General features: G+C 41.7%; 1 protein-coding gene across 2 annotated transcripts in view; it reads left to right on the top strand.

Annotated features, from left to right (window-relative positions):
* CNTNAP2 (contactin associated protein 2) overlaps window positions 1–24,916 on the top strand; it is a 2,064,798-nt gene that overhangs the window by 2,017,391 nt on the left and 22,491 nt on the right. For both annotated transcript variants that reach the window (XM_036864011.1, XM_036864010.1), the window contains exon 23: window positions 5,890–6,129. In XM_036864011.1, coding sequence (XP_036719906.1) covers window positions 5,890–6,129 — 240 coding nt within the window. The remainder of the gene's footprint in view (window positions 1–5,889; window positions 6,130–24,916) is intronic.

Here is a 24,916-nt window from a genome sequence, read left to right as displayed (position 1 = left end):
TTTCATGTTTCATAATACCACATTCCCCCCAAGAAAGGAATATTGATAGAATATTCTAAGAAGTGTAAAACGTAAAAATCAGCTGATGAATAGATCCTGTGGGATACACAAGAAGACTGTAGCGGTGAGTTTGAGCAGTCTCAAAGGGAAGTGAGAAAGCTCTCTGTGAGTCAGCATCTGAACGTCTACCCTGTCGCTGAAGAGGCTCCTGGGTGTCCACGAGGCCCTGGCACAATGGCGTCCTCGACTGGGCTGGCTTCATTCTCCCCACGTTCCTTGCTCAAGCGCTCTTTTCTCTTTTCATTTCTCACAACACCCCTGCCTGTCACTCGGTATTCAGCCATTTAGTAAGAATGAGCCCAGAAAGCATGCTAATGCATTGCCAGTGTAAATTGCTGCATCCTCCTTAAAAGTATTGTCATGAGCATTTCATTTTAAGCTTTCACCCGGAATTGCATCAGTATTTTAAGTGGGCTATTTTCTATAACCCATATCACTATGAATAATAAGACATTAAAGTACTAATGACAGCTTGAGAATTTAATTTCAGAAGTGACTGTACTGCATTTCTGAAATTTGCATGCTTTAGAGCAGGCTTTCCCCAGATTACACCTCGGCCAAGACATCTCCACGCAGAAAGTAGTTTCTTACAGTAAATCATATCTTGATATGTGGTTTCAGTATGAGATCAGTGCGATCAGTTTTACAGATTAACGTAATTTACTTTTAATAAGCTCAAATGCACTAAACTGATAGCTTTACTGTTATTTGTTAGATGTTCTTAAGAAGTATAGATTTTTATTGCACACAAGTGTTTACAGCACTTGCTGGTGCTTTAACTGATGCTGGCAAAGCTTTGACATCAGTTCACAGCATTTTTTAAAATCTTTATTATTGGCTCGGTCACTAATGAAACATGGTCTTAAAGCAGACTCTAATAGCCATTTAAATTTTTTAAAAACAAAACAAAACCTCACTGTGCCATTTTTATGAAGAGTCCCTGAAGAGAAATGCCAAAAATCCAAATGAATATAAAAGCAACATAATATAATCTGTTTTTCAGAGAGAAATTGAGAATATAAAACATTTGACTTCTCTGTTTTTCTTATGAAACATAAATGTTCATTCAGTTATTAACTCCTCTAAGCCTCAGTTTTCCCATCTGTGAAGTGGGGATAATCCTTTTTAGCTCAGAGGGTTGTTAGGAAACAGTGAAATACTGCATAAAGTGTACTAAACACAGTGCCTCACACATGTACCAATTTTGGTTTATCGTGGAAGCTTTTAATATTATTATTATCACACGGTCCAGAGTTGGAACCATCTGGCCCTGAAGGGACCAGAGTGTCTGTTGCATTTGTGGTCCCCAGGGAATGGGTCTCAGCCAAGAGTCTTTAGGGGCACATCAACTGGATTTGGAACACTGTCCAGGTTTGGAACCATCGATCTGCTCTCCTGGGCATCAGGACCCTTGTTTTTGTGACCTAGCCGCCTTTCAGGAAAGGAACAGCAGTTGAAACACTGGGGTAAAGAAGAGCGTGAGCTGAGTGAACAAGCTGCTAAGAGAAGGGAAAAGTGCAGCAGTTCAGCCCCCAGGGCAGTCCCTGCAGCCCAGCCGCCAGCCTCTGCCCACTTAGCGGACGTTTCCACCAACGCTCCTGGCGACCCCCGCCCCGGCGGGAGCCTCAGAACCCCTGCTTCCCGCCGTTCCTCTGGTCGCTGGTCCTCATCAGAACCCCCTTCCTGGGGCTCCCCTCTGGCCATCTGCCTTGTGTCTGTAATCCCTCTTTGGGGGTCACTTCAGGGGGAAACACTCATGGGAGGACAGCTCTTTAATAAGCGGGGACCCCGCATTAAATTGGGAACCCTCAGATAAATACAGCTTTGAAACTGTTCGTTTTCTGTGGTGTGATTGGAAGGCCGGCCCGACTTAAAGTTTAGAAAACTGTGTCAGGGACCATATGAAATGCAGCCAGAGTCAGAAGTTTCCTACCCAAATCTCTAGCAGAGGAACCAAACTCAAAACGGATTCTCTATAGATTCTACAATGGCTGCGCAAAAGACAAGAGGATGCTGGTGACGAACAAGGCACTTTATCCACAGCCTAACTCTGCCTCAGCCCTGCAGCAAAAAGAAGAATCCCTCCCTGTCTTCACCCAGGGAGCTTGCAGGGCCCTGAGGGGCCAATGAGGTCGCCTGCTCAGAGCAAATTGCTGTGCTCCTCTAGAATTATCTTTCCAATACGGTTCCCACAATCATCCCCTGCAGCTTAAATATCTTTGAGTTTCCTACTGAAATACAGACATCTTAACATGGTGCTCAAGGCCCTTCCCAATCTGGCCTTGAGCTCTGACCCCATCTGACTCCCACAAAAACCTCCTGACAAACTCAGCCTGGAGTTCTCTTTCCTTTCATCCTCAAAACCTAGTTCTAGGAAAGACAACAAGCATTGGTGAGGATGTGGAGAAATTGGTGGGAATGTGGAATGGTGTGTAGCCACTGTGGAAAACTGTATGGAAGTTTTTCAAAAAATTAAAAATAGAACTACCATGTGATCCAGCAATTCCACTTCTGGGTACGTACACCAAAGAATTGAAATCAAGATCTCAAAGAGGTATCTGCACTCCCATGTTCACTGCAGCATTATTTACAATAGCCAAGACATGGAAACAACCTAAATGCCCATCGACAGGTGAATGGATAAAGAAAATATAGTATACACATACAATGGAATATTATTCAGCCTTAAAAAAGAAGGAAATCCTGCCATTTGCTACAACATGGATGAACTTGGAGGACATTATGCTAAGTGAAATAAACCAGACACGGAAGAATAAATACTACATGATCCCACTTATGTCAGGCGCCTAAAATCGTCAAACTCATAGAAGCCGAGAGTAGAATCATGGTTTCCAGGGGTTGGGGGGAGGGGCATTGGGGGGCATTGGTGAAAGGTACAAACTTTCCCTTATGCAAGAAGGATAAGTCCCAGAGTGTCTGTAGTTAACAATACACTGTATTTGTTATGTAAACATTTGTTAAGAGGGTAAATCTTATGTTAAGTGTTCTTACCAAAAAAAAAAAAAAAAAACCTAGTTGTAGTGTTACCCCTCCTGAAGTGCTTTCCAGAACCCCATGCAAACCTGCTTCCCTGGTTTACCATAGACTTTAATAATTTTACCAGGGGACATCCCCGGCAGTCCAGTGGGTAAGACTCCACGCTCCCAATGCAGGGGGCCCGGGTTCGATGCCTGGTCGGGGAACTAGATCCCGCATGCATGCCGCAACTAAGAAGTCCGCATGCCTCAACTAAGACCTGGCGCAGCCAAAATTAACGGATTAATTAATTTTTTAAAAATAATAGTAAGTTTACCAAACATAAGTTTTGTTTCTTAGCTAGGAACATTGTAGGGGTTAGGAGGCCTGGGGTCAGTCTGCCTGGCCTCAACAGCTGACGGATCTTAAGCCTCATTTCCTCACATGTTACAGAGGGATAATAAATGCTCCCGCCTCCAAGGGTTGTTCTAGGAATTAAATATCCAGTTTGTCTAAGACAACTAGCACATTTTAATGGTTCAACAAATACTAACTCTTGTTACTGGACAGCTTGTGTTCAGCCATGTTAGTTGGTTGTTTGTATGCTTGTTTCCTAGCAAGGCTGTGAGCTGCTCTGGGTAAATCCCTGTATTTGTCTACCTTCCTAATACTGCTGCGCGCACCCAATTCCTGCGATGAAGTGAATTGAATCGAACTGACCTGACCTGAAGTCCCACAAGATGGCAGTAGCCACCAGCCCCAGAAGCTTCCTTCTGGAGCCCTCCTCCAAAGCTAGCCGGGCTAAAAAGGACTCTCCTTTTATGCGCAAGAAGCAGCTGATGGAGCTGAGGTGTCCCCAGTTTCCTGCCACCAAGTGGCTATTTGTTCTGGTGCCTCCACCACCAGTGAAGCCAGATAGGAATTCAGGACAGCAAGGAACTGAGGTCCTCCTCCCCGTGCTGGGATCAGAGTCATCCCGAGTCTCCTTGGTGTGAGGGTGTTTCGAGGGAAGGCAGATCACTGGAGGGAGGGGATGGAAACCAAATACTGGAAGTGTGTGCATGGGAGGCAAGTTGGTGAACGTACAAGGGGTTCTGATATTAGACAAGGAGACGAAGAATGAATCATTGAGTAGCCTGCAGTCACTGAGGAAAAGGCAAGGGAGGAAGAGGGGAACAAGCCAGTGCAGGTGTCAGTGGGACCAGAGCCTCTTCCTGGTCGTCATGGAAGCCTCAGGATACATCCTGACGGCAGGGTTTCAGTACTCGGTGTCAGGTGCATCCTACCTCCCCATCCTAAATGGGATGTGCTTTAGCTCAAAGTCACAGGCTGAAATTTACTGCAGGAGAAAAATATGGAGAACCATCAATTAAAATTTCTTTATGTACTTGTCTAAGTAAGACCCTATTAAATCCCCAGAATTACCATTCTTCATCATCCCCATCGTCATAGCTCTCTGTTAATCAAAATTCACATGGGACTAGTACAGGTCAGTCATGACACATTTTTTTTTAATTCATTTTTTAATTCATTTCTTCTGCCCCCAAGACCTAAAAGCTCCCTTCTCCACTGATCTATTCTTTAATTAATGGGGAGTAAATTTTTATACAAGACTATTTCACCTGTATTCATTCCCCAGTTAGAATCCAACTTTTCAAAGAAGTAGCTAGCCCCCTGTTTTCCAAAGTCTGTTTTTCACAGTTCAAGCGGAAGGGTAAATGTCTCACCTCCTCGTCCTTGTGTTTACAAGGTCATCATCATGTTAACGTAATCTCCCACCCAGAACACACGTGCTGTGCTCTTCTCTGGAGTGCCATTTGCCCATCCCCTGAGTTTGTAGCCCTGCACCATCGTTGCCTATAGCAGTAGTTCTCAAACCTTAGCGGTGTCAGGACCACCTGGAGGGTTTGCAACACACAGATTGCTGGGCCCCGCCCCGTGCGCTTCTAACGCTTTCCCAGGTGACTCTAATGCTGGTCCAGGAGCCACACTGGTGAGAACCATGCATCAGGAGGGTCTAGGACTCCTTCCACAGTCGTTTGTTCTAGGTAGATTCTAAAACCCAGGGCTGCGGTCAAGAAGACACTTGCTTTTGCTGATATAACTGGTATGACAGTGTGCGTTTATAGTAATCAAAACAGTGCTTTGGAAATGCCTCCACCCAGACTCACCCCTGATTTGAATGTTGTTTAGGAAGAAGATGCTGACTACAGGTTTGGGGTAGGTGGTGATTCTTAAATGCTTATGTATGTTTGTGATTGAGTTGGGAAAGTTTCCTGACTTCCAAAATGCCCATCTGAGGCTAGCTGAGATTCTGGAAACCCCAGAATTCCCAGGGGATTGGATTCTAAAGAAAGGAAATGCCCCATTATAGGCTATGGGAACGCTTTTTCTTTCCTTCTCTTTTCTTTTTTAAATAAAGAATTCTAAAGAAGAAAATAAGAGGCACAAAATGAAACCATCATCTACCAGGAGGGCTGGGAGGGCTGTTCAATGTATATGAGGGTCACTGAAGCATCAGAAAAGGGGAGAAAAGTCAGTCAGAACCAAGCGAGTGTTGTTAGTGTCGGCAATATCTCAAGTATCTGGAAGGTGATTAGGAACGTGTTTCATTTTCCCAAGTATAGTCTTACTCTCCTCACCATGTTCTCTAGCAACACAGAAGACTCTTTTAAAGTGAAGCCTCCAGCCCTAAGGCCTTGTCAGGTCATTAATTTTTCACCTAAAAGAACACAATATCTTTAACTGAAACCTAAGAGGAAGATTTGAAGACAAACATTCAAAGGGGAGTTGTGTATTACAGCTGTGATACAGTGAGTGGGATACGATCTTCACTTTCTCTTTTTCTTTTAGAAACAGGGAAGATTGACCAAGAGATTCACAAGTACAACACCCCGGGATTCACTGGGTGCCTCTCCAGAGTCCAGTTCAACCAGATCGCCCCTCTCAAGGCAGCCTTGAGGCAAACAAACGCCTCAGCTCACGTGCACGTCCAGGGCGAGCTGGTAGAGTCCAACTGCGGAGCCTCCCCGCTCACCCTGTCACCCATGTCGTCTGCCACCGACCCCTGGCACTTAGACCACCTGGATTCAGGTAAAGTCTAAAGCAGTGTCTTGGGTGGGATGCTTTATTTCTTTACGCCTCAGTTTCCTCACCTGTAAAATGGAGTTAATAGCAGACCGTCGCCGGTGATGTAGTTGGAGGATTAAGGGAACGAAGGAATGTGTGAGCACAGAGTTCTCAGCACATCAAGGGCTCAAAAGGTACAGCCGTATTCGTGCTCAGGGCCAGTAGTAAATAAGTCAAAGGGAAGGAATATAGGAATTATTGACTCTTCTGCATTTAAGTGAAATGATGAGATACCTAAACCAATGTCTGCAACGTGACTGTTGGATGATCTGGTCAGATCACTTCCTCGCTTTTGCCTTTGTGACTCAGCTGCCTAGCAGCCCCACTGTCCAAGTTCTGATATCAAAAGATTGCCTAAAACCATACCGAGATTCATCTCCCGACACTGTATTTGTACATATAATCCCACAGCCTTCCAGGACTTAGCGGTGCATTTAGGCTTAGAAAGCTCCGTGGATTTAGCTCCACTTCTGCAGGTGATAAGACTTGTCATTTGAAATCACAGCACTAAAAGGATGCAGCTGTTGACTGTGAAATTAACTGGATGCAGATTCAGTGTCCACAGGACCCCGAATGGTGGGGAGCCTGTAAGTCCCCCTCCTCACTCTATCCAGACTGACATCAGGCTACTCGGGTAACCTCTCCAAGCCTTTGCTTTTTCACCCACAAGGTATGAAGTGGGGCGTGATCTCTAAAACACCTCCAAATCTACCATCCAATGGATCTCCAAAGCAACGTCTGACTTTGCTGTTGCCAAAGACAGGAAGGGGACGAGGGGGGAGCCCTGGGTTCGATACCATCACTGCCTCTCCCCAGCAAGTGTCTTAATCTCATTCCTCAGTTTCCCCACCTCTGAAATGGAGATAATAAGACCTAACTCAGAGAATTCCACGCAAGACGATGGATTTAAAACACTCAGCACAGTCACAGACATGGAGCAAGCTGTACAAAAGTTTAGCTGCAATAATACTAACAAAGTGGTTATTATTATATTCGACACAATTTGCCATGATGTTTGAATGTCCAGTAGTAAAGGCTCCCAAATCCTCCCCGACCCTAACTTCTAGTTAGTAACAGTTCATCACGGAAACATCGTGTGTTTGATTGCTTTACATGTATTCCAGCCTCGGACACAGTATTTATCAGCTCCCGTAAAGCTCTCGTCATCGTGAATTCTTGCCAGGATTTGCCTGCAAAACTCTGTGAAGCTTCGAAAAGAAGCCGAAAGTGCCCCGTTGTCAGAATAGCCAATTTACAGACTAAACAATCCTCTTCATTCCTCACACATGGGGTCCTGTAACATGATGAGGGTGATGATGTGTGCCCAGGGTACTTATAAAGAACTGCCTTTTATGAAGTTGTTAGGATGACACAGCGGGCTGGTTTTTCCTCATGAGATGGCTTGAACAAAGGAAAGCAGTCCTAGTGCTGAAAGACGAAAAGTAGGAGTGAAGTTAGGAGGCGAGAAAAAGCACTTCCAGGGCTGCAGAGGAACAGAGATTTCTCAGATAGATTTCTCCAGGTGCCAGGGTGGATGGAGACAAAGCCTAATCTTTGAAATAGGCAGGTTCCTTGCTGTTAGAGGTTCTCACTGCTTGAGGCCATCAGCGTGTGTGGTCCAAGTCGGTTGCCAAGAAATGAGTTTCAAAAGCCTCTAGATGCTACTTTGGGCCAATAGGAGTTCATATTCATTCTGCCTTAATTAGCAAATTATTTGCTTGATGGTCTGTGAGATACAGGTGTATGGGCCAAAGTTTGAGTTCATTTATTTTTAAAAAATTATGCTTTATACATGACATTTTCATTCTTTTGACTGATGTAATAATGTATATAGGGAACATTCTGTTATTATTCAATGTTCAGATCAAAAGTCTACAATCCAGGTATTGTGGTAGGCCTGTACTATATAACATAGGTGCATTTACAGAAAATTTCCACTTGTACTTGGACAGAAAGTTCTTACCTGGTGTTGACCAGTTGCTGTATCAATCTCATCATCATAATTTATTCCATGATTGGAATTCCAAGTTAATTTCCATAATGGGTAAATGCTTATAAAGAAATGTGTATCTGTCTCACGAACTTTATTAAAAGAACAGAAAAGAGCTTATAAGCTATGACATAGAAGGCTTGTTTAGATAACATGATTTTTTTTTAACATCTTTATTGGAGTATAATTGCTTTTCAATGGTGTGTTAGTTTCTGCTTTATAACAAAGTGAATCAGTTATACATATACATATGTCCCCATATCTCTTCCCTCTTGCGTCTCCCTCCCTCCCACCCTCCCTGTCCCACCCCCTAGGTGGTCACAAAGCACCGAGCTGATCTCCCTGTCCTATGCGGCTGCTTCCCACTAGCTATCTATTTTACATTTGGTAGTGTACATATGTCCATGCCACTCTCTCACTTTGTCCCAGCTTACCCTTCCCCCTCCCTGTGTCCTCAAGTCCATTCTCTAGTAGGTTTGCATCTTTATTCCCGTGCTGCCCCTAGGTTCTTCATGACCTTTTTTTTTTTTTTTTAAGATTCCGTATATATGTGTTAGCATACGGTATTTGTTTTTCTCTTTCTGACTTACTTCACTCTGTATGACAGTCTCTAGGTCCATCCACCTCACTACAAATAACTCAATTTCGTTTATTTTTACGGCTGAGTAATATTCCATTGTATATATGTGCCACATCTTCTTTATCCATTCATCTGTCGGTGGACACTTAGGTTGCTTCCATGTCCTGGCTATTGTAAATAGAGCTGCAATGAGCATTGTGGTACATGACTCTTTTTGAATTATGGTTTTCTCAGGGTATATGCCCAGTAGTGGGATTGCTGGGTCGTATGGTAGCTCTAGTTTTCATTTTTTTAAGGAACCTCCATACTGTTCTCCATAGTGGCTGTATCAATTTACATTCCCACCAACAGTGCAAGAGGGTTCCCTTTTCTCCACACCCTCTCCAGCATTTATTGTTTCTAGATTTTTTGATGATGGCCATTCTGACTGGTGTGAGATGATATCTCATTGTAGTTTTGATTTGCATTTCTCTAATGATTAATGATGTTGAGCATTCTTTCATGTGTTTGTTGTCAATCTGAATATCTTCTTTGGAGAAATGTCTGTTTAGGTGTTCTGCCCATTTTGGGGTTGTGTTGTTTGTTTTTTTGATATTGAGCTGCATGAGCTGCTTATAAATTTTGGAGATTAATCCTTTGTCAGTTGCTTCATTTGCAAATATTTTCTCCCATTCTGAGGGTTGTCTTTTGGTCTTGTTTATGGTTTCCTTTGCTGTGCGAAAGCTTTGACGTTTCATTAGGTCCCATTTGTTTATTTTGTTTTACTTCCATTTCTCTAGGAGGTGGGTCAAAAAGAATCTTGCTGTGATTTATGTCATAGAGTGTTCTGCCTATGTTTTCCTCTAAGAGTTTGATAGTGTCTGGCCTTACATTTAGGTCTTTAATCCATTTTGAGTTTATTTTTGTGTATGGTGTTAGGGAGTGTTCTAATTTCATTCTTTTACATGTAGCTGTCCAGTTAGATAACATGGTTTTATTTTTTTTTCTTTCAGGTGAATGGGAAAATGAGAGAGAATGGGGGTTGGGGGATGAACAGGGGACAAAGAAAGAAATAGACATAAGGGAAGGTTACTTAATATCAGCCTCCAGTGGCTTAGTGTCTAGGAGGAAAAACTTTTCCTCTAGGCGCTTAAGTTCAGGCAATGGGGGCCTGCAAATTAAACTCATAAAAGGCAGATAACAGGAGAATAAGTTTATTTGTATGCATATGGAAGCTTACAAAAGAAGTAGCTCAATAGTGGTAAAAGTTAGAGGCTTATATACCTTTCTTAGTAGAGAAAAAGAAGAGAGGATAAAAGGCCTCTGGGAAGAACAAACAGGTTTCTAAAAGAAAAAACAGGAGATAAGAAAGTTAGTGATTATGTTTGTTCATGCCTGTGTGAGTGGTCTTTGTCTTTTTCAAGGCCTTAAAACTCCCCTGGAAAGGGTGATTTAGGGTAGGTTTGCTCTTGGCCTCCTTCCTGGGACCTAAAAGCCTCCTAGAAAAAAAGGGGATTTATGGTCTCATTTCTCAGAAGTTTCTATGTTTAGTCAGATAAGGAAGTTCCAAAAAGATTTCTCTCTGCATCTGTTGAATCCCAAATGTCATCAGTTTGAAATAATCTTCATCCCAGCTCTGGGGTTCTTAGTGTGTCCCCACATCAGCAATTGCACCCTAGTTTCTGTGAGCCTAAGTTCATCATTCTGAATTTTGATTTGGGGGTTTTGCTTTTTTAGATAATCTTTCATGTCTGACTAAGATCCTCACTATCAGATATTCAGAAACAAAACAACAGAGCATACAGAAAAATGCAATTTCTAGCTATAAATCATGTTACTTGAGTCTTTATAGGTACCTGAGGGAAGAAAATAAAGGTGGGAGCTCATTAGTCCTGGTTTGGATAGAGGACATTTGGAAGGAGATCTGTTTCATCTGGTGCCTTGGGAAGTGTGATCCTCGACCAGCAGTACGAGTTATCACCTGGAAGCTTGTTAGAAATGCAAATCCCAGGCCCCAGACCCGCTGAATCGGCATCTACGGCTCAGCAAGATTCCCCTGTGACTTATCATGTGCCCATCAAGTCTGAAAGCACTCCTCTCAATCTCAGATGCACTTTCAAATTACCTAGGGAGCTTTTAAAAGCCCCAATATCCAGGCTGCACCCCTGACCAATTAAATCAGGCACTCGGGTTGAGATGTCCAGAGATGTACAACCTCCCCAGGTGATTCTAATGTGTAGCCAAGCTGGAGAATCACTCACTAAATAAGAGAGAAGCTTAATAATGGCCCCTTTGGTAAACCCTTTGAAGTAAGGTTACTAAAAAGAAAAGAAAGGTAAATACCCAAAAACCAGTTTATGAAAAACAGTGAAGTCTTTAGGTGGTGAAATCCCAAATTGAAAGGCTATAGCAGTAAGCTTGCCAAAGGTTGGGCTCCTCTGACCATTTCATAAGGAAGCTCAGGGAGATAGAGGAGTTTTCTCTGAACTTGAAAAGAGCTAGTCTGCCTGGAAAAACAGACTTGAAACAGACAAACAAGAGATCCACAGTGCGGGGCCAGACTCGGGGCCTCCATGAAAATGCATCTTTATTGAAGTTGTTACACCCCAGGAAGGAGCTTCAATTTGAGGAAGATGTCAAATTATTAATCAGTTTTTTTAATCAGCTGCAAGCTTAATTTGAAAGGATATCAGGAAGGAAATGCTGCTTTAAAATGAAGTATGTGCATTTATTTTAAAATCAAGCAGGCCCCTTGCCGTGAAGATAGGAAGTCTATGGCTTTAGTATTAGTGGGAACTTAGCGCTCAACCAAGGGCTACTTACTTCATACTCACAGTGGAGTATTTGCTTTGCAGACACCTGGAAGTTAGAATTCCAGACATCTACCCTGAGGTCTTGTGTTCTTTCTGCTCCCTTATATTTCTTTCTTATATCTTAGATGATATCAAATGATAAAGACAGAAAATGGATTCCAAGGTATGCTGGCTTCCTGTGATAAGATTCCTTTTCTCTTCTGGAACACCACTGACTGAGCTGCTCATTGCCTCTCTAATGCCCTTTGGGCTCCATCACTGTTTTCCAAAGTGGGGGACATTTACAGTTGGTCAGGCTGTGTACTGCACAACTCCAGAGGATTCCATTTGCATTGCAGTCTGTGGCTCCTGGAGCCCTGAAACATGGTGGCCTTGATAGGGGGTCATCAGATCATTATGGGAAGAAAATAGACATAGCATCACGTGGCATAATATAAAGTTATTTCCTGTTCACTTCTTTTTCAGTCTTTCTAATTTTGTTAAAGAGAAAGTCTCCATTTGGTTCTGGCATGCATTTAATAGCTCTCTCACCCATGCTATTCATCCTTTAATAGAGAGCAGGCTTCTGTTTAAAGCCTTGACAGGCCATAGAATTACTCAGTAGGGTTATAAAGTTTTATCACTGCATTTGTTTAAATAAGAAATCAGGTCAATTTAGTGAATAAGTAAATAAATAATAATTACATTTTCCATGGATATAGCAAAAAGATATGACAGTAGTTCCTATGTGATTGGAGTTTGGCAAACAGTGGACAGTATGTCAGGATGACCACAAACACACGGTCCTGGCATGGAGCTGTGAGAGTGCATTTTTTATAGGGGGAAATGGTAAAATTATGTTGATTTGACTTAAACCAATTCTGCTCTATTAGAAACATCTAGTCAATTCTTTTTCTGCCTAATTTTTTCTGCTTTTGGAGAATAGGTACGGCCTGTTTAACCACATCATTATGGTCCTTTTAGAACAGTAGTTACAAGGTAGAAAAGGCAATCCCTGGCCATGAGTTCTGGTTTATTTAAAGGTCACAGAGCGCCAGACAATTGCTGTGATTCACCTCTCAGAATTATGGGCTCTGTTTTTTCTCTTTGTCAGATTCAGGGAAGCTTATTTCCTTGGAATGGCAAGGATTTGCCAGCAGAGAGACGACTACAAATGGCAATGCACTTTCTGTAAAATGTAGAAACAAAACAAACACCAGAAAAAAAATAAGAATCTGATGCCGTAAATTTCTGCACTAAGGAACAACTCCGAACTGTATACCAAGCTGTTTTATGAGGCATTCATATTAAGTCTTAGGGTTGGTTTGTTTTTTAATCACATTCATGATATTGAATACAGAATACATCAGACCAAAGGCCACATCCTAGGTTTTTTTTTAATAGCATTAAGATAGACAAGGCACTTTAAGATGTAAGATTTCATTTCCCAAGGAATCTCCTCGTTATAAAGATTATAACGAGTTACTGGAACCTAGAGATTCTGGCTCCCTGCCTAAATCTAACCTGCATCTGATACTGAGAGGGTCTGGACCAGGAACTCTCAGAGCCCCTCTGAGAGGAAAGTGGGAAGGACATGGAAAATCCAGAAGCACTGAGTGGAAAATAGTCCTCTGAGAATTGTCAGGAATTCGGGAATCCAAACCCAAACTTGTCCCGTGGATTCACTCAGGGTCACAGAGCAGTTGGAAAAACCAGCGCTCAAGAATGTGGCTCTCATCCCAAATAAATTGGGAACTAAATGGAATACGGTGCCTGGGATCACTCAGTGTAACAACCACATGCCCCAGTTTGATTCCAGAATATACAGTCTGCCCAGGTACTGTGAACTAAGAATTAAGGGCTCTGCGTGCCACATCAGACACTTTACCACTGGAAATCATGGGTTTGATTTCTAAAGGCACCCGGTTCTCTATTGCTATGATTTTTAGTGACTTGATTTCTTATCTATGTTCCACATTTTTTTCTGCCATCTGAGGATAAAATATTTTTATATCTTCACGTGTGAAAGAATTATGGATATGACGAACATTTAAAAACTGCATATATCTATTCCATTTCTATCATAATTATAAGCCAGTAGTTGGTTTTCTTTACCACCTGCAAGCACTTAAAATAATCTTTCCAGCTCTTATAATTACACCTTAATTATTTCTGAGCAGATCCCGTCTTTCATCCTCATGCTAAGGTTGCATGATTAATTTGTTTAATCTCTGATACCTAATCTTTTTATTATCTTTTGTGTCTTTTGTTCTCTTCTGTGACCGACACAGACATTTATTCAAGTCCAAAAAACATTATCATCTTCTCTTTTCTTACATGCACTTTTCCTGCAGATGATCCAATTTCTGCTTTTCTGCAAGAGCGCTAAGCACATTTATATATAGCTTAAGTCAAATATAATAATAGTTACCGGTTTTTTATCTAATGGTCATTTAAGTTTCCATCTTTTGTTTCCATAATGAATAGCTTTATACACATGATCTTGTTGAGTCAGGGATGTATTTTTAATTTTGATTGTATTACAAATCTCCCTCCAGTGACATAGTACCTCCAATTCAATAAGATATAAATCTCTTTTTCCCCACACCCTCATCAATGCAGCACATATAATATTCTTTTAAATCTTGCTATACTTTATTTGAAAAATGAAATTTTGTTGTCTTAATTTGGATTTCATTCATCCAAATTAAGTAAAGATAAATAAAGATAGTTAATAATGAGTGAGATTAAGTATCTTTGTATATGTTCATAAGTCACTTGTATTTATTTCCCCCCCCCGATCTGCCTGTTTATATTTTTTGACCAAAGAATTATTTGTATATTTACATTGTTTCCCATTGTTCTGTTGGTCATTTACTAATTGACTCATAGAATTTTTATATATTAAGTAAATTGGCATTTTACTATATGTTTGAACGTTTTCTCAGTTTGAGCTCTTTTTTTTTTTTAATTTATGGGGTTTTTTTCCCCATGTAAAAATTCCTAAATGTTACATGATGAAATATAAAGTTTTTCATGGCTTTTGGGTTTTGTGTCATGCCTTCTCCATTCAGAAAAAAATTTTTAATGATTGTACACTTTTTCTAATAATTTTATGTTTTATTTGTAAGATACACATATTTACTGCCCTTGAAATTTACTTGGGTAGTAAGAGTAAGGTAGAAACCCAAATTTATTCTTCCCCTCTGGCCAGCCAATAGTTCCAGCACTATTGGTTGAGGACCCATCCTTTACCCCACCTTCATCCCATTCCAAATTGCCCTTTATATTTATGTCTACTTCTAGACTCCCTGATCTGTTGCATTGATCTGACTCTTCCTGAGACAGTAGCAAGCTGTGGTCATGACTGAGCTTTTGTAATAGCATTTGATTTCTCATAAAGCTAATTTCCCTTTTATTCTCTCTCTCTTTTTTAGGATTTTTATATGTATATGTTACCTAGAGGATTCCTGTTTTCATAAGGGTCTTATCAGGGTTATCAGGATGTTAAATAGTATCTAATGCCACTTCAACATCTACTAACCATGTGCTTTTCCTTCTGTGATAGATTAATGCGGTGAATCATAGTAATAGATTTCCAAATACTGAGCCATGCTTTCATTCCTAGCATTAACCACATTTAGTCATGGTGAGGCGTTCTCTTGAGGTATAACTAAAGTCATTTTACTGAAACTCTTTTCAGTTTTGTTTTTTACATCAGTAATTCTTGGGTAAGATGGGTTTGTAGCATCCTTTTACTTTTGAGAGGAGTGCAGATTTGGATTTTCTACTTAGGCCAGCTTCATAAAAAGAAAGTAGAAGGGGCCACCCAGCAAGGAATGTGGGAGGCCCCTAGGACAGCATTCCAGACAGACCAGGAAGGAACCTGGGACCTCAGTCCTACAACCTCAAAGACCAAATTCTGCCAGCCTCAGGAATGACCTTGGAAGCACATTTTCCCCCAGGACTTCCCCACAGGCACTCAGCCCTGCTGACACCTTGATTTCAGTCTTGGGATACCCAGTCACACCATGGGGGACTTCTCCATCACTCTCTAACTAGTAGAATGACTCTAAGTGCCATCCAAACTGGAATGTGCTCAGAATCGCCTGGCGAGATGAATGAATGCAGAGTCAGGAGGTCAAAGGTGGGATTTGAGATTCTGCGTCTCTAACAAGCTCCCAGGTGATGCTGGTACTGCTGGTTCACGGGCCACACTGTGTGGCAAGGATATAAACAGCCTTGGAGCCTGACCCACCTGTACCTTGTAAGCTGGGTAAACTTCACCTGCAAAACCACTGGAGTCTACTGTTTTCTTGTGTGTGTGAGCGGAGCTCTTTGACAACTCTCTCAATTTCTTTTATGAGAATCTGTCTAATTAGATTCTCTTTCTCATCTACTCTAATTTCTGTTCTTTACATTTTTCTAGAAATTAATGCATGTAGTCTAAGTTTTCAAATTCATTTCCATAGAGTTGAGCAAAATAAGTTTTTATAATAATTTCCGTTCTCTCCTTAGAAAATGTTTATTCATATATTTTTATATTGTAGGTTTAGATTTTCCCCCCATTCTTCTTAGATTATCGGACAACTTTTTTTTTCAAAGGACCAGTTCTGGATTTATTTATTAGTTCTATCATTTTTCTGTTTTCTTTTACCACTTGCTTTTATCCTGCCTTCTTTAAATTTATTTTTGCTACTCTTTAACTGTGTCATTTGAATATTTCCTTATTGTCTTTATTGGCATGTGTGTAACATCCTCTTTCAGAGGAACATGAACCAAAGTTAACAAATCTAAGCTCTAAGCCTAAGTCTCTGGCCACTTCTGACCCCACCTCCTGGACCACACATGCCAGATGCAGTGTCTTGGCGTGAATATTTTTAACTAGACTCTCATCTAAGGGACCTGAACAGTCTTTAGAGGCCACCTTAAATTACAAAGCCTTCAGACATCACTGTAAGAACAGGTTTGGCAGGCATGTGTTCCCACAGCAGTGGAGCAGGTGAGGAAATGATGGGGCGAAACATCACCTAAGAGGCTAAAGTGAAGGGCGGTGGGGTTTGATCCCCTTTCAGCACCGGACACCCCCTGCACACCGCCCCATGTGCCTGACCGTGTCTGGGGCTGCCTTCCTTAGGCTTCTATTCTTTCCTAACCAGGACTGTTCAACGCCATTGTGGGAAAATCCAAAAGAGCACAAACACCCAGCTTTGGGGTGACTTCCCAGGTCCTTGATTCCTCCTTCATCTGGGCTTCTCTGTAATCCCAGTTCCTCCCCCTCTCTTTCTGTCTGTCTTTCCCTTTGTCCCATGCAATAGATTTTGAAGCCCAAGGAGGTTGGGGTTCTGTCCAGCCCTCCCTCTAAGCCATCCACCCTCTGACCCCCCCTGCCTGGCACCATCCTTAGAGACACCTCTCTCCCTGTTCCACGCCTGCCAGGACTCTCAGCTGTCACCTCCATCCTGTGGGGCTGGGAAGGGCAGGTGACACAGGCGTGCGCGTTGCTATAGCAACTTCTCTGTTGATGGCAGAACCACCGACTGCAGCGAGTCACAGTGTTCATTTCTGTCTCGCTCTTACGCCGGGCAATGTTACGAGAAGCCCGTGAAAATGAAGTCAATTTGAGCTCAGGGTTGTCCACCGCCGTCTGTGTCTGTCATTGCCTCTGTCAAGGCAGGGCCCCGTGCTAACTCTTCCTACTACACTGCGTTTTTGAACATCCTTGTATATCACTTGGGCCATTCAAGGGAGCACAATATTCCAAATTAATCTGGTGCCACTTCCCTTTCTGACTTGTCATCCAGAAGACTGTCACGGAAATCCCTGCGTGTCAATCCTCCCCGGGGAATCCCTGCCAGTCACCACCTAGAAGTGCTGATTCTGCCTTTGCTGGCAGTTCGGGGCCTGTGTCCTGCCTATGGTTTCTGAAGCTGCAGAAACATTATGCTAGATGAAGTTTTTGACCCAACGCCAGTTGTTTTACTCATTTGAGAAGATCTTTGCTCAATTCTCTGTGCTCTGCACAGACTGTTCAGAAATGTCTAAAGAGCAGGTGGATCCTTGATTCTGCTGTTGAGCTTCTGCCTGGGAACAATCCTGAAAGGCTTTAAAAATAAAAAAAAAAAGTAAAATCAATTTTATGTTAAAACGTAAATGTACATAAAAATCCATATGAATGTGGAGTGTAGTTATTTTAAACATAGAGGATGAGATTAATTGTAAAATTTCCCCACGAGAAAAGGCTAAAAGTGGTTTTCAAGAATTTACTTGGGAATTTTAACTTTTAGGAAATGGGAAAGGATAAAGACAGAAATGATAAAGTTGTAAATGACTTTGATTGCTGAAATGCTTTCAGTGCATGGTTTTGTTTTATCCTGACAGTAGCTCTACATGGTCTGAGTGGACATTATTAACCACATTTTAAAGATTAAAAAAAGTGCAACTCGGAGAGAAAATGCATTCATCCCCACAGTAAACATCTAATGAGTGGCTACGCATTCTCATCCCCTGCGGAGCTTTTTGGCCACCCTGACGCCTGCTCCCCATCCGGAGAGAGTCTCGATGTGCTGTCAGGACTGTGAACCAGTGGGTCCCAGTATTTATAGCACTTTGCTCAAAAGTATACAGAAAATAACATCATCAGGTCTAAAATTTGGGTATCCTCACCTCTGATTCAGTGCTTTTCCCACTTTTCCTTTCTCTCAATGAAACATTTGAATCTAAATATAAAAAGATCCCAGTTCTTTACTCTGAACTGTTTTCCTATCTTCTATCATCCCTTCAGTATAATGCAGAAGTCTGAAATAATCAGTAATTTGCATATCTGTAGGTAAACCCCTGATACTAAATATACTTCCTGTTTATTTCCACTATCCCTTTTTTGATTTGGAATAGATCATCCCCAAGCCTGCTAGAGCCAATTAAATATTATTTCACACTTTGTTGACATGAATGAGAAGAGCTATGACAGAGCAACGTGGCTGGCCCTGGAAGACGATCACACTATCTTGATACTGACGTGAGCCAGCGCCAAGGAGGCATCTCTCTGTGGGGGAACCTCAGGAACTCTCATGAACGAGGATCGTTTGTTTCACAAGATGCTCTTTGATGGCCATTCCACCTGCCAGCCAGAAAAGACAGCTGCCTTTTGAGAGCTGAGGTTAATTCAAGGAAAGGACAGTTCAAAAAACAATGAAAATACCTAGCATGGGGGTTGTATATTCTCTTTTCTGAGATCAACCTTGGAAGAAAAGACATTGTCTTGGGGCTGAAATTTTAAACTTTCATTTGTGCTAATGCAGCCGGAAAAAGTATTTCCAAAGCAAGAGCCCAGCGGGACATTGATAAAAGACTTAAAATATATAGAGACTTAATGTTTAAAGCCCTTTAGTTTTGCTTGTTCTCCCGTCTAATAGACCCCAGAGGAGGCAGAGTCCCGTCGGCTGGCTGTGATCTGGGTCATATACCACTGTGTTCTCAGAAACTGTCCTCTTCTCTATACTGGTTTCCAAACACTTAGGAACAAAAAGGGTCAATTTTACATTTAGATGAAATAGCAGTTACAACACAGACATCCTGCAAAGCCAGAGCCCTGTGGATGTTGATGGAGCTGGTCCACAGAGAGCTGGAGTAAAATCATCATCTTCCACTGAAGGCAACATTGTCTGCAAGTTGAGATACAGAGGTTGTAGCAGAAGATTAGATGTTTTTAATGCATATTATTATTCATTCTACTACCTTGAAAGACATAGGATGATAACAAAATCAGTAATGTCTAGGCCTTTCCAAAAGAGCCATCCACAGTCAAATTATGGCCTTTGAATTTACTAGAAATTTCCACAAAGGGGGAGTAAAAGAAGACCCTTCATCTTTGCCTGATTCCTCAAATGATTAAATGTGTTTAAATATTCTCACAAATGATGAAACTCATCTTCTGACTAGATTTTAGGTGATTAAAAAAAAAAAGTTATTTTCACTGAACTCCCAAACCACAAATTCTGCAAGTCCAAAGCCTCTGCTGGGACCTGCATAGTGCCTGGTGGATGCGTTTCTGAGCAGAAATTTGAAGGCAGTGGCTCCAGGGTCTCCTGAAGACGTTGGTCTTCTGAATGGTGCCAAGTCTTGACCACAGTCTAGAAGAAAAGGTGAAATACATCAGGGAATGTCTTTTTTTTTTTTAAAGGAACTCCTTTTATTTATTTATTTATTTATTTATTTTTGGCTGTGTTGGGTCTTCGTTTCTGTGCAAGGGCTTTCTCCAGTTGGGGCAAGCGGGGGCCACTCTTCATCGCGGTGCGCGGGCCTCTCACTATCGCGGCCCCTCTTGTTGCAGAGCACAGGCTCCAGACGCACAGGCTCAGTAGTTGTGACTCACGGGCCCAGTTGCTCCATGGCATGTGGGATCTTCCCAGACCAGGGCTCGAACCCGTGTCCCCTGCATTGGCAGGCAGATTCTCAACCACTGTGCCGCCAGGGAAGCCCGGGAATGTCTTTAAAAGACATATTTTGGCTTACTGACTGTGATTGGGTTGCTTTCTTCTTCTTTCTCACTATTGTTAGTTTCTCAGCTACCCCTGCCTTAGAAACTGAGGCCATTTCCATGAATCAGCAGACAATTCTGGCTAAGACTGCCCTGCTGATAAGGAACCCACAAATTGTATTAGCAGGTGTGTTCACCAGGCTTGGTAACCATCCTAACTGTGACCCAGCGTTTCACCAAGTGAGAATCAGTCACTCTGGTGCTACGGGACCCTGGACACACCATATTCCTGTGTGGTCTCAGGCTTTCCACCCAGCTGACTGCATTCTGCCACTGCACAGCCCACCCATGCAAGAACCAGCAGCAAGGAGACAAGAATTCTTTCCAAAAACAAATCAATAAACTCCAGAGAAACCAACAACCCAGTATTTTAAAAAACGTCTGTTTTCTCTCATATATGCCTGTGAATGCATCCGTACCATCAAGAACCTACGTGCCGACATCACAATGTTACCAAATTGGGTCCCGCCACTCGCCACTCGAAAAATCAATACTCGAGAGAGACAAATGTTGGTAGAAAGGAAAATTGTTTTTAATCAGAATGCCACAGGCTGGGGAGATGGCAGACTCAGTGTCCCCCAAAAACCACCTCCGAAGATTCTGCTCGGCCATGAAAGTTTAAGGGAAAGAAGGAAGTCATCTCAGTGAATCACTGAGATGGGGGAGGTCAGTCAGAGTCGTCCCCACCCGCCACTGCGTGCAGGCTTGTCCACTCCTCGTGATACATCATCTCCTTAGATGCTGCCTTGTTCACACAGTTTGTCCATGAGATCCCCGAAGAGATCTGGTCATCTGTTAATTACTTGTTCTTCACTTCTTTGATCCACAGAAAGAACCAACAGATTAGGCAAGGTATCGTGTGAGCAAAAGATTTGAAAGGTGTGCTAGGGCCAGAGATGTGTGGAACATGGGTGCCTGGTTTAAGGTTAGTGACAAGACAAAAGGGTGCCCCCTGCAGAGAGCTCTTTCCTGCCGAAAGCTGCTTACATTTTTCCTCCCTGATGCGCATGCTTTAGAGAATCACCTATTTTAAATCAGGAAAGGTCTCCAAGGACATGTCTAAGCTATTTATTAAATTCCTTGGCTGCTTTTTCTTAGACTGCTCTTAATATCGAGCAGTAATAGACTCTCCCCCTCTACGTTCAAAATACTAGAGAATTGTCCTCAGAAATGAAAGCAGGGTTCCATTAGTAGCTTTCACAAGACTAAAAAGAAGTAGGATTAAAGGAAATGGAGCCGAGGGCATCCTGTCATGCAGATCATTTAAAAGCACACAATGAGTCAGCACACCACCACCCCTCAAAAAAAGACAAGGTCTCAGAAGGAATTATTTCAGTTCCTTCTCAGGCATCACGTTAAATGAAAACACACATGCACAGGAAACAGCAGGAGACGTGAATCACCAGGAGTCTCAATTAAACCTCTGCTACTCAAAGTGAGGTGTGTACTCAAACTCCCCCGCAGACCATTAGAAATGGAGACTCCCAGCCCGAGGCAGTCAGAATCTGCATTTTAACCAGATTCCAGGTGGTTTGTGGGAGCCTTCAAGTCAGAAAGCTCTGAACCAAAGCACTCAGGAATCAATTTATTTATTTTCTCCTAAAGGCGCATCAGAATGAGGTATACAGAGGAAGACAAAGCCTACGCAGCCCACTCGAGGCCAATGAACCCCCTCCTCCTAGTTACTCAAGGCAGAGGTGCTTCGTCCCTGACCTCCGGAGCCCTTTGTGAGTGCCAGCACCTGGAGGGGGAGGCCTGCATACAATCTGGAAGCTGTTTTCCCTCAGAAAGGGGTTTAAATGGTACTTCCCAGATTTATCACATGCCCCCAGATTTGGGCTTCCTCCTTCTTGCATTCCTGTTGACATCAACGTGGAATTATAAACCCCTGTGGCAGAGAAAGGAGTGATGGCCCCTGCACGGATGCAGCAGTCATCCCCCCAGTGGAGAAAGATGCACACACCCGGGCTCCCAGCCCCTCTCGCTGGGCTCCCCCATCTAGACTTCGCAGGCTCAGCTTAGAACTACAGCAAGATGCACAGAACGTCCTGAATGAGCCCAGAGAGCTGGTTCCAGCAGCCCTGGTCTGGTACCTACCAGCCCCATGACTGTGACCGAACCGCTCTCCTGTGTTTCAGCCGCCTCAGCTGTGGGAGAGGTCACAGACCAACCCTGTAAACGTGGGCTGTAAGGATCCATGATCCGCAGTGCCCGCAACATTAGCCAACCAGAGCTTTGACAGTTGACTTAGAAACAACTAGCACCAAATACAAAAGAAGCGACAGTTTGCCCACCTGAAAAATAACAAGACATCTTTGACATGAAAAGGATATCATACATCTTGTCTTTGTGTTTACATGGAGTCTGAACTTCTGTCAATAATGAGCTGTTTCTAATCCAAATACCTCCTTACAGTTAATCAGACAGAAGAATGCAATGGCAGCCTCGCTTGGGAGTATCAGTGGATCTCTTTCCCGAAAGGCAACTGAGACAGTTTAGAAGTTGGCTTAAAAAACCGATGGAAGGAGGGAATTTAGTAAAAATCGATTGCTCTTTCAGTACCTTCATTTAAAGTTGGCATTATTTAAACAATCAAGATCTATAGTCGAGGATGGCAAGTTCCTTTATTCTGTTTCTTTTCACCTAATTAACCTCTTTTGGTCACTGGATCTCCGACACTGGAGCAAGCAGCTGCCACTTGGCTGCTCTTTTAAGAAGCTGGAAATGTAAGGCTTGATTACCTTCCCAGGTCGAAGCCCAAAATTCATACTCTTTTCCCTGTTGGGGCTCTGAAATTCTGGCTGGTCATCTTTCTGTAGAAACTGAGCTGAAGGGTGTAGTAGAAACACAAAACTGAGGCTCACCAAGGTCCTGCCAGATAGGGTTTGCCTGGATAAAAACCTGCTGGCCTTGAAAAATCTCTCCCTCCTGAAAATGTGATCAGCGATAGCCTCTCTGAAAATAAAGGAGCGTCCCCTGAGATCTTCAGCATCTTACGTGACAACAGTTTGTTTTCATATGAGTTTCCAAAGTATCAGTCAATAGTGAATGGCTAAAACAAATAGTTGGAAAAAAATTATTTTCTGCTATAGAGCTCAGATGTGAAGAGAGTGAATAAAGTGAAAGGAAACAAAGAAACTGGGAAGAACAAAGACATATTTACATCATGGAGCGCAGACTCCACTGCAAAAAGAATGTTGCAATTTAAATTAAATTATAATTAATAGCAGCAGTTTTGTTGAAGTATCTCAAATTATCCCATTAGATGCTGAAGCCCAAGTGGTTTCCATGGCAATATTTTCTCTAGATGTCAGCTACTATCTAATTTTTTTGTCCCTGGTATATGACAACCTGAAGCATTTAGTGCCTTTCATTTTGGGGGAGTTCTCTGCTAGACAATCTCAGTTTATTTTTATATGCATTTAAATGTGTGTTTTATTTGCAATTGGTTTCTGAGCCTAAAGTCTAGAATTTTACGTATTTTGAAATTTAGTAAATAAGAGTCACAGTTACCTCGTTTATGTTCTGTATTTTTTAAATTATTTTTATCTTTTATTTTTATACAACTTTAAAGGTTACACTCCATTTACAGTTATTACAAACTACTGGCTATATTCTCCATGTTGTACAATACATCCTTGTAGCCTATCTTACACCCAATAGTTTGTACCTCCCACTTATTGTCTGTCTTTTTGATTATAACCATCCTAGTGGGTATGAAGTATCTCACTGTGGTTTTGATTTGCATTTCTCTGAAGGGTAGTAATGTTGAATGACTTTTCATATGTTTATCAGCCACTTCTATATCTTATTTGGATAAATGTCAATTCAAATCCTTTGCCCACTTCAAAAATTGGGCATGTCTTTTTATTATTGAGTTGTAAGTGATCTTTATATATTCTAGATATGTTATTTCCCTTATCCCCAGGTAAGATATATACCTTATCAGATATATAATTTGTCAATATTTTTTAACCTATGGGTTGTCTTTTTACTTTTTTTATGGTGTCCTATGAAACATAAAAGTTTTAAATTTCAATGATGTCCAATTTATTTTTTCTTTCATCGTTTGTGCTTTTGGTGTCATATTTAAGAAATTATTACCTAATCCAAGATCATGAAGATTTATGCCTATGTTTTCTTCTAGGAGTTTTATAATTTTAGTTCTGAAATTTAGGTCTTTGATCCATTTTGAGTTAACTTTTGTATATATGGTGTGAAATTGGGGTCCAACTTCATTCCTTTGCATGTGGAGTCCAGTTATTATTGTGATATAATTCACATATTATACAATTTACCCATTTAAAGTGTACAATTCAATGGCTTTTGGTATATTACATTATTAATCTTTAAAAATTGTAGTAAAATATATGTAACATACATTTGCCATTTTAAACATTTTTAAGTGTTTAATTCAGTGGCATTAGTCACACTAACAATATTGTGTAACCATTACCACTATCTATTTCCAAAACTTTTTCATCATCCCGAATAGAAGTTCTCACCATAGGCAATAACTCCCCATTCCTCTCTCCGCAGCCCCTCGTAAGCTCTAATCTACTTTCTGTCTCTATGAATTTGTCTACTCTAGGTAACTCATGAAATGGAATCATACAACATTTGTCCTTTTGTATCTGGTTTATTTCACTTAGCATAATGTTCATCCATGTTGTAACATGTATCAGTACTTCATTCCTTTTTATGGTTGGAAAATATTCCAATGTAGGTACCACATTTTATTTGTCCATGGACGAATATTTGGGTTGTTTCTACTTTTTGGCTATTATGAATAATGCTGCTATACACATCAGCACACAAGTATCTGTTTGAATGCTTGCTTTCAATTCCTTTAGATATATAGCTAGGAGTGG

The sequence above is a fragment of the Balaenoptera musculus genome, chromosome 9 (genome assembly GCF_009873245.2).
Source record: "Balaenoptera musculus isolate JJ_BM4_2016_0621 chromosome 9, mBalMus1.pri.v3, whole genome shotgun sequence".
In the NCBI taxonomy this organism is placed as follows: Eukaryota; Metazoa; Chordata; class Mammalia; order Artiodactyla; family Balaenopteridae; genus Balaenoptera; species Balaenoptera musculus.
This window is presented reverse-complemented; position numbering and strand designations above follow the sequence as displayed.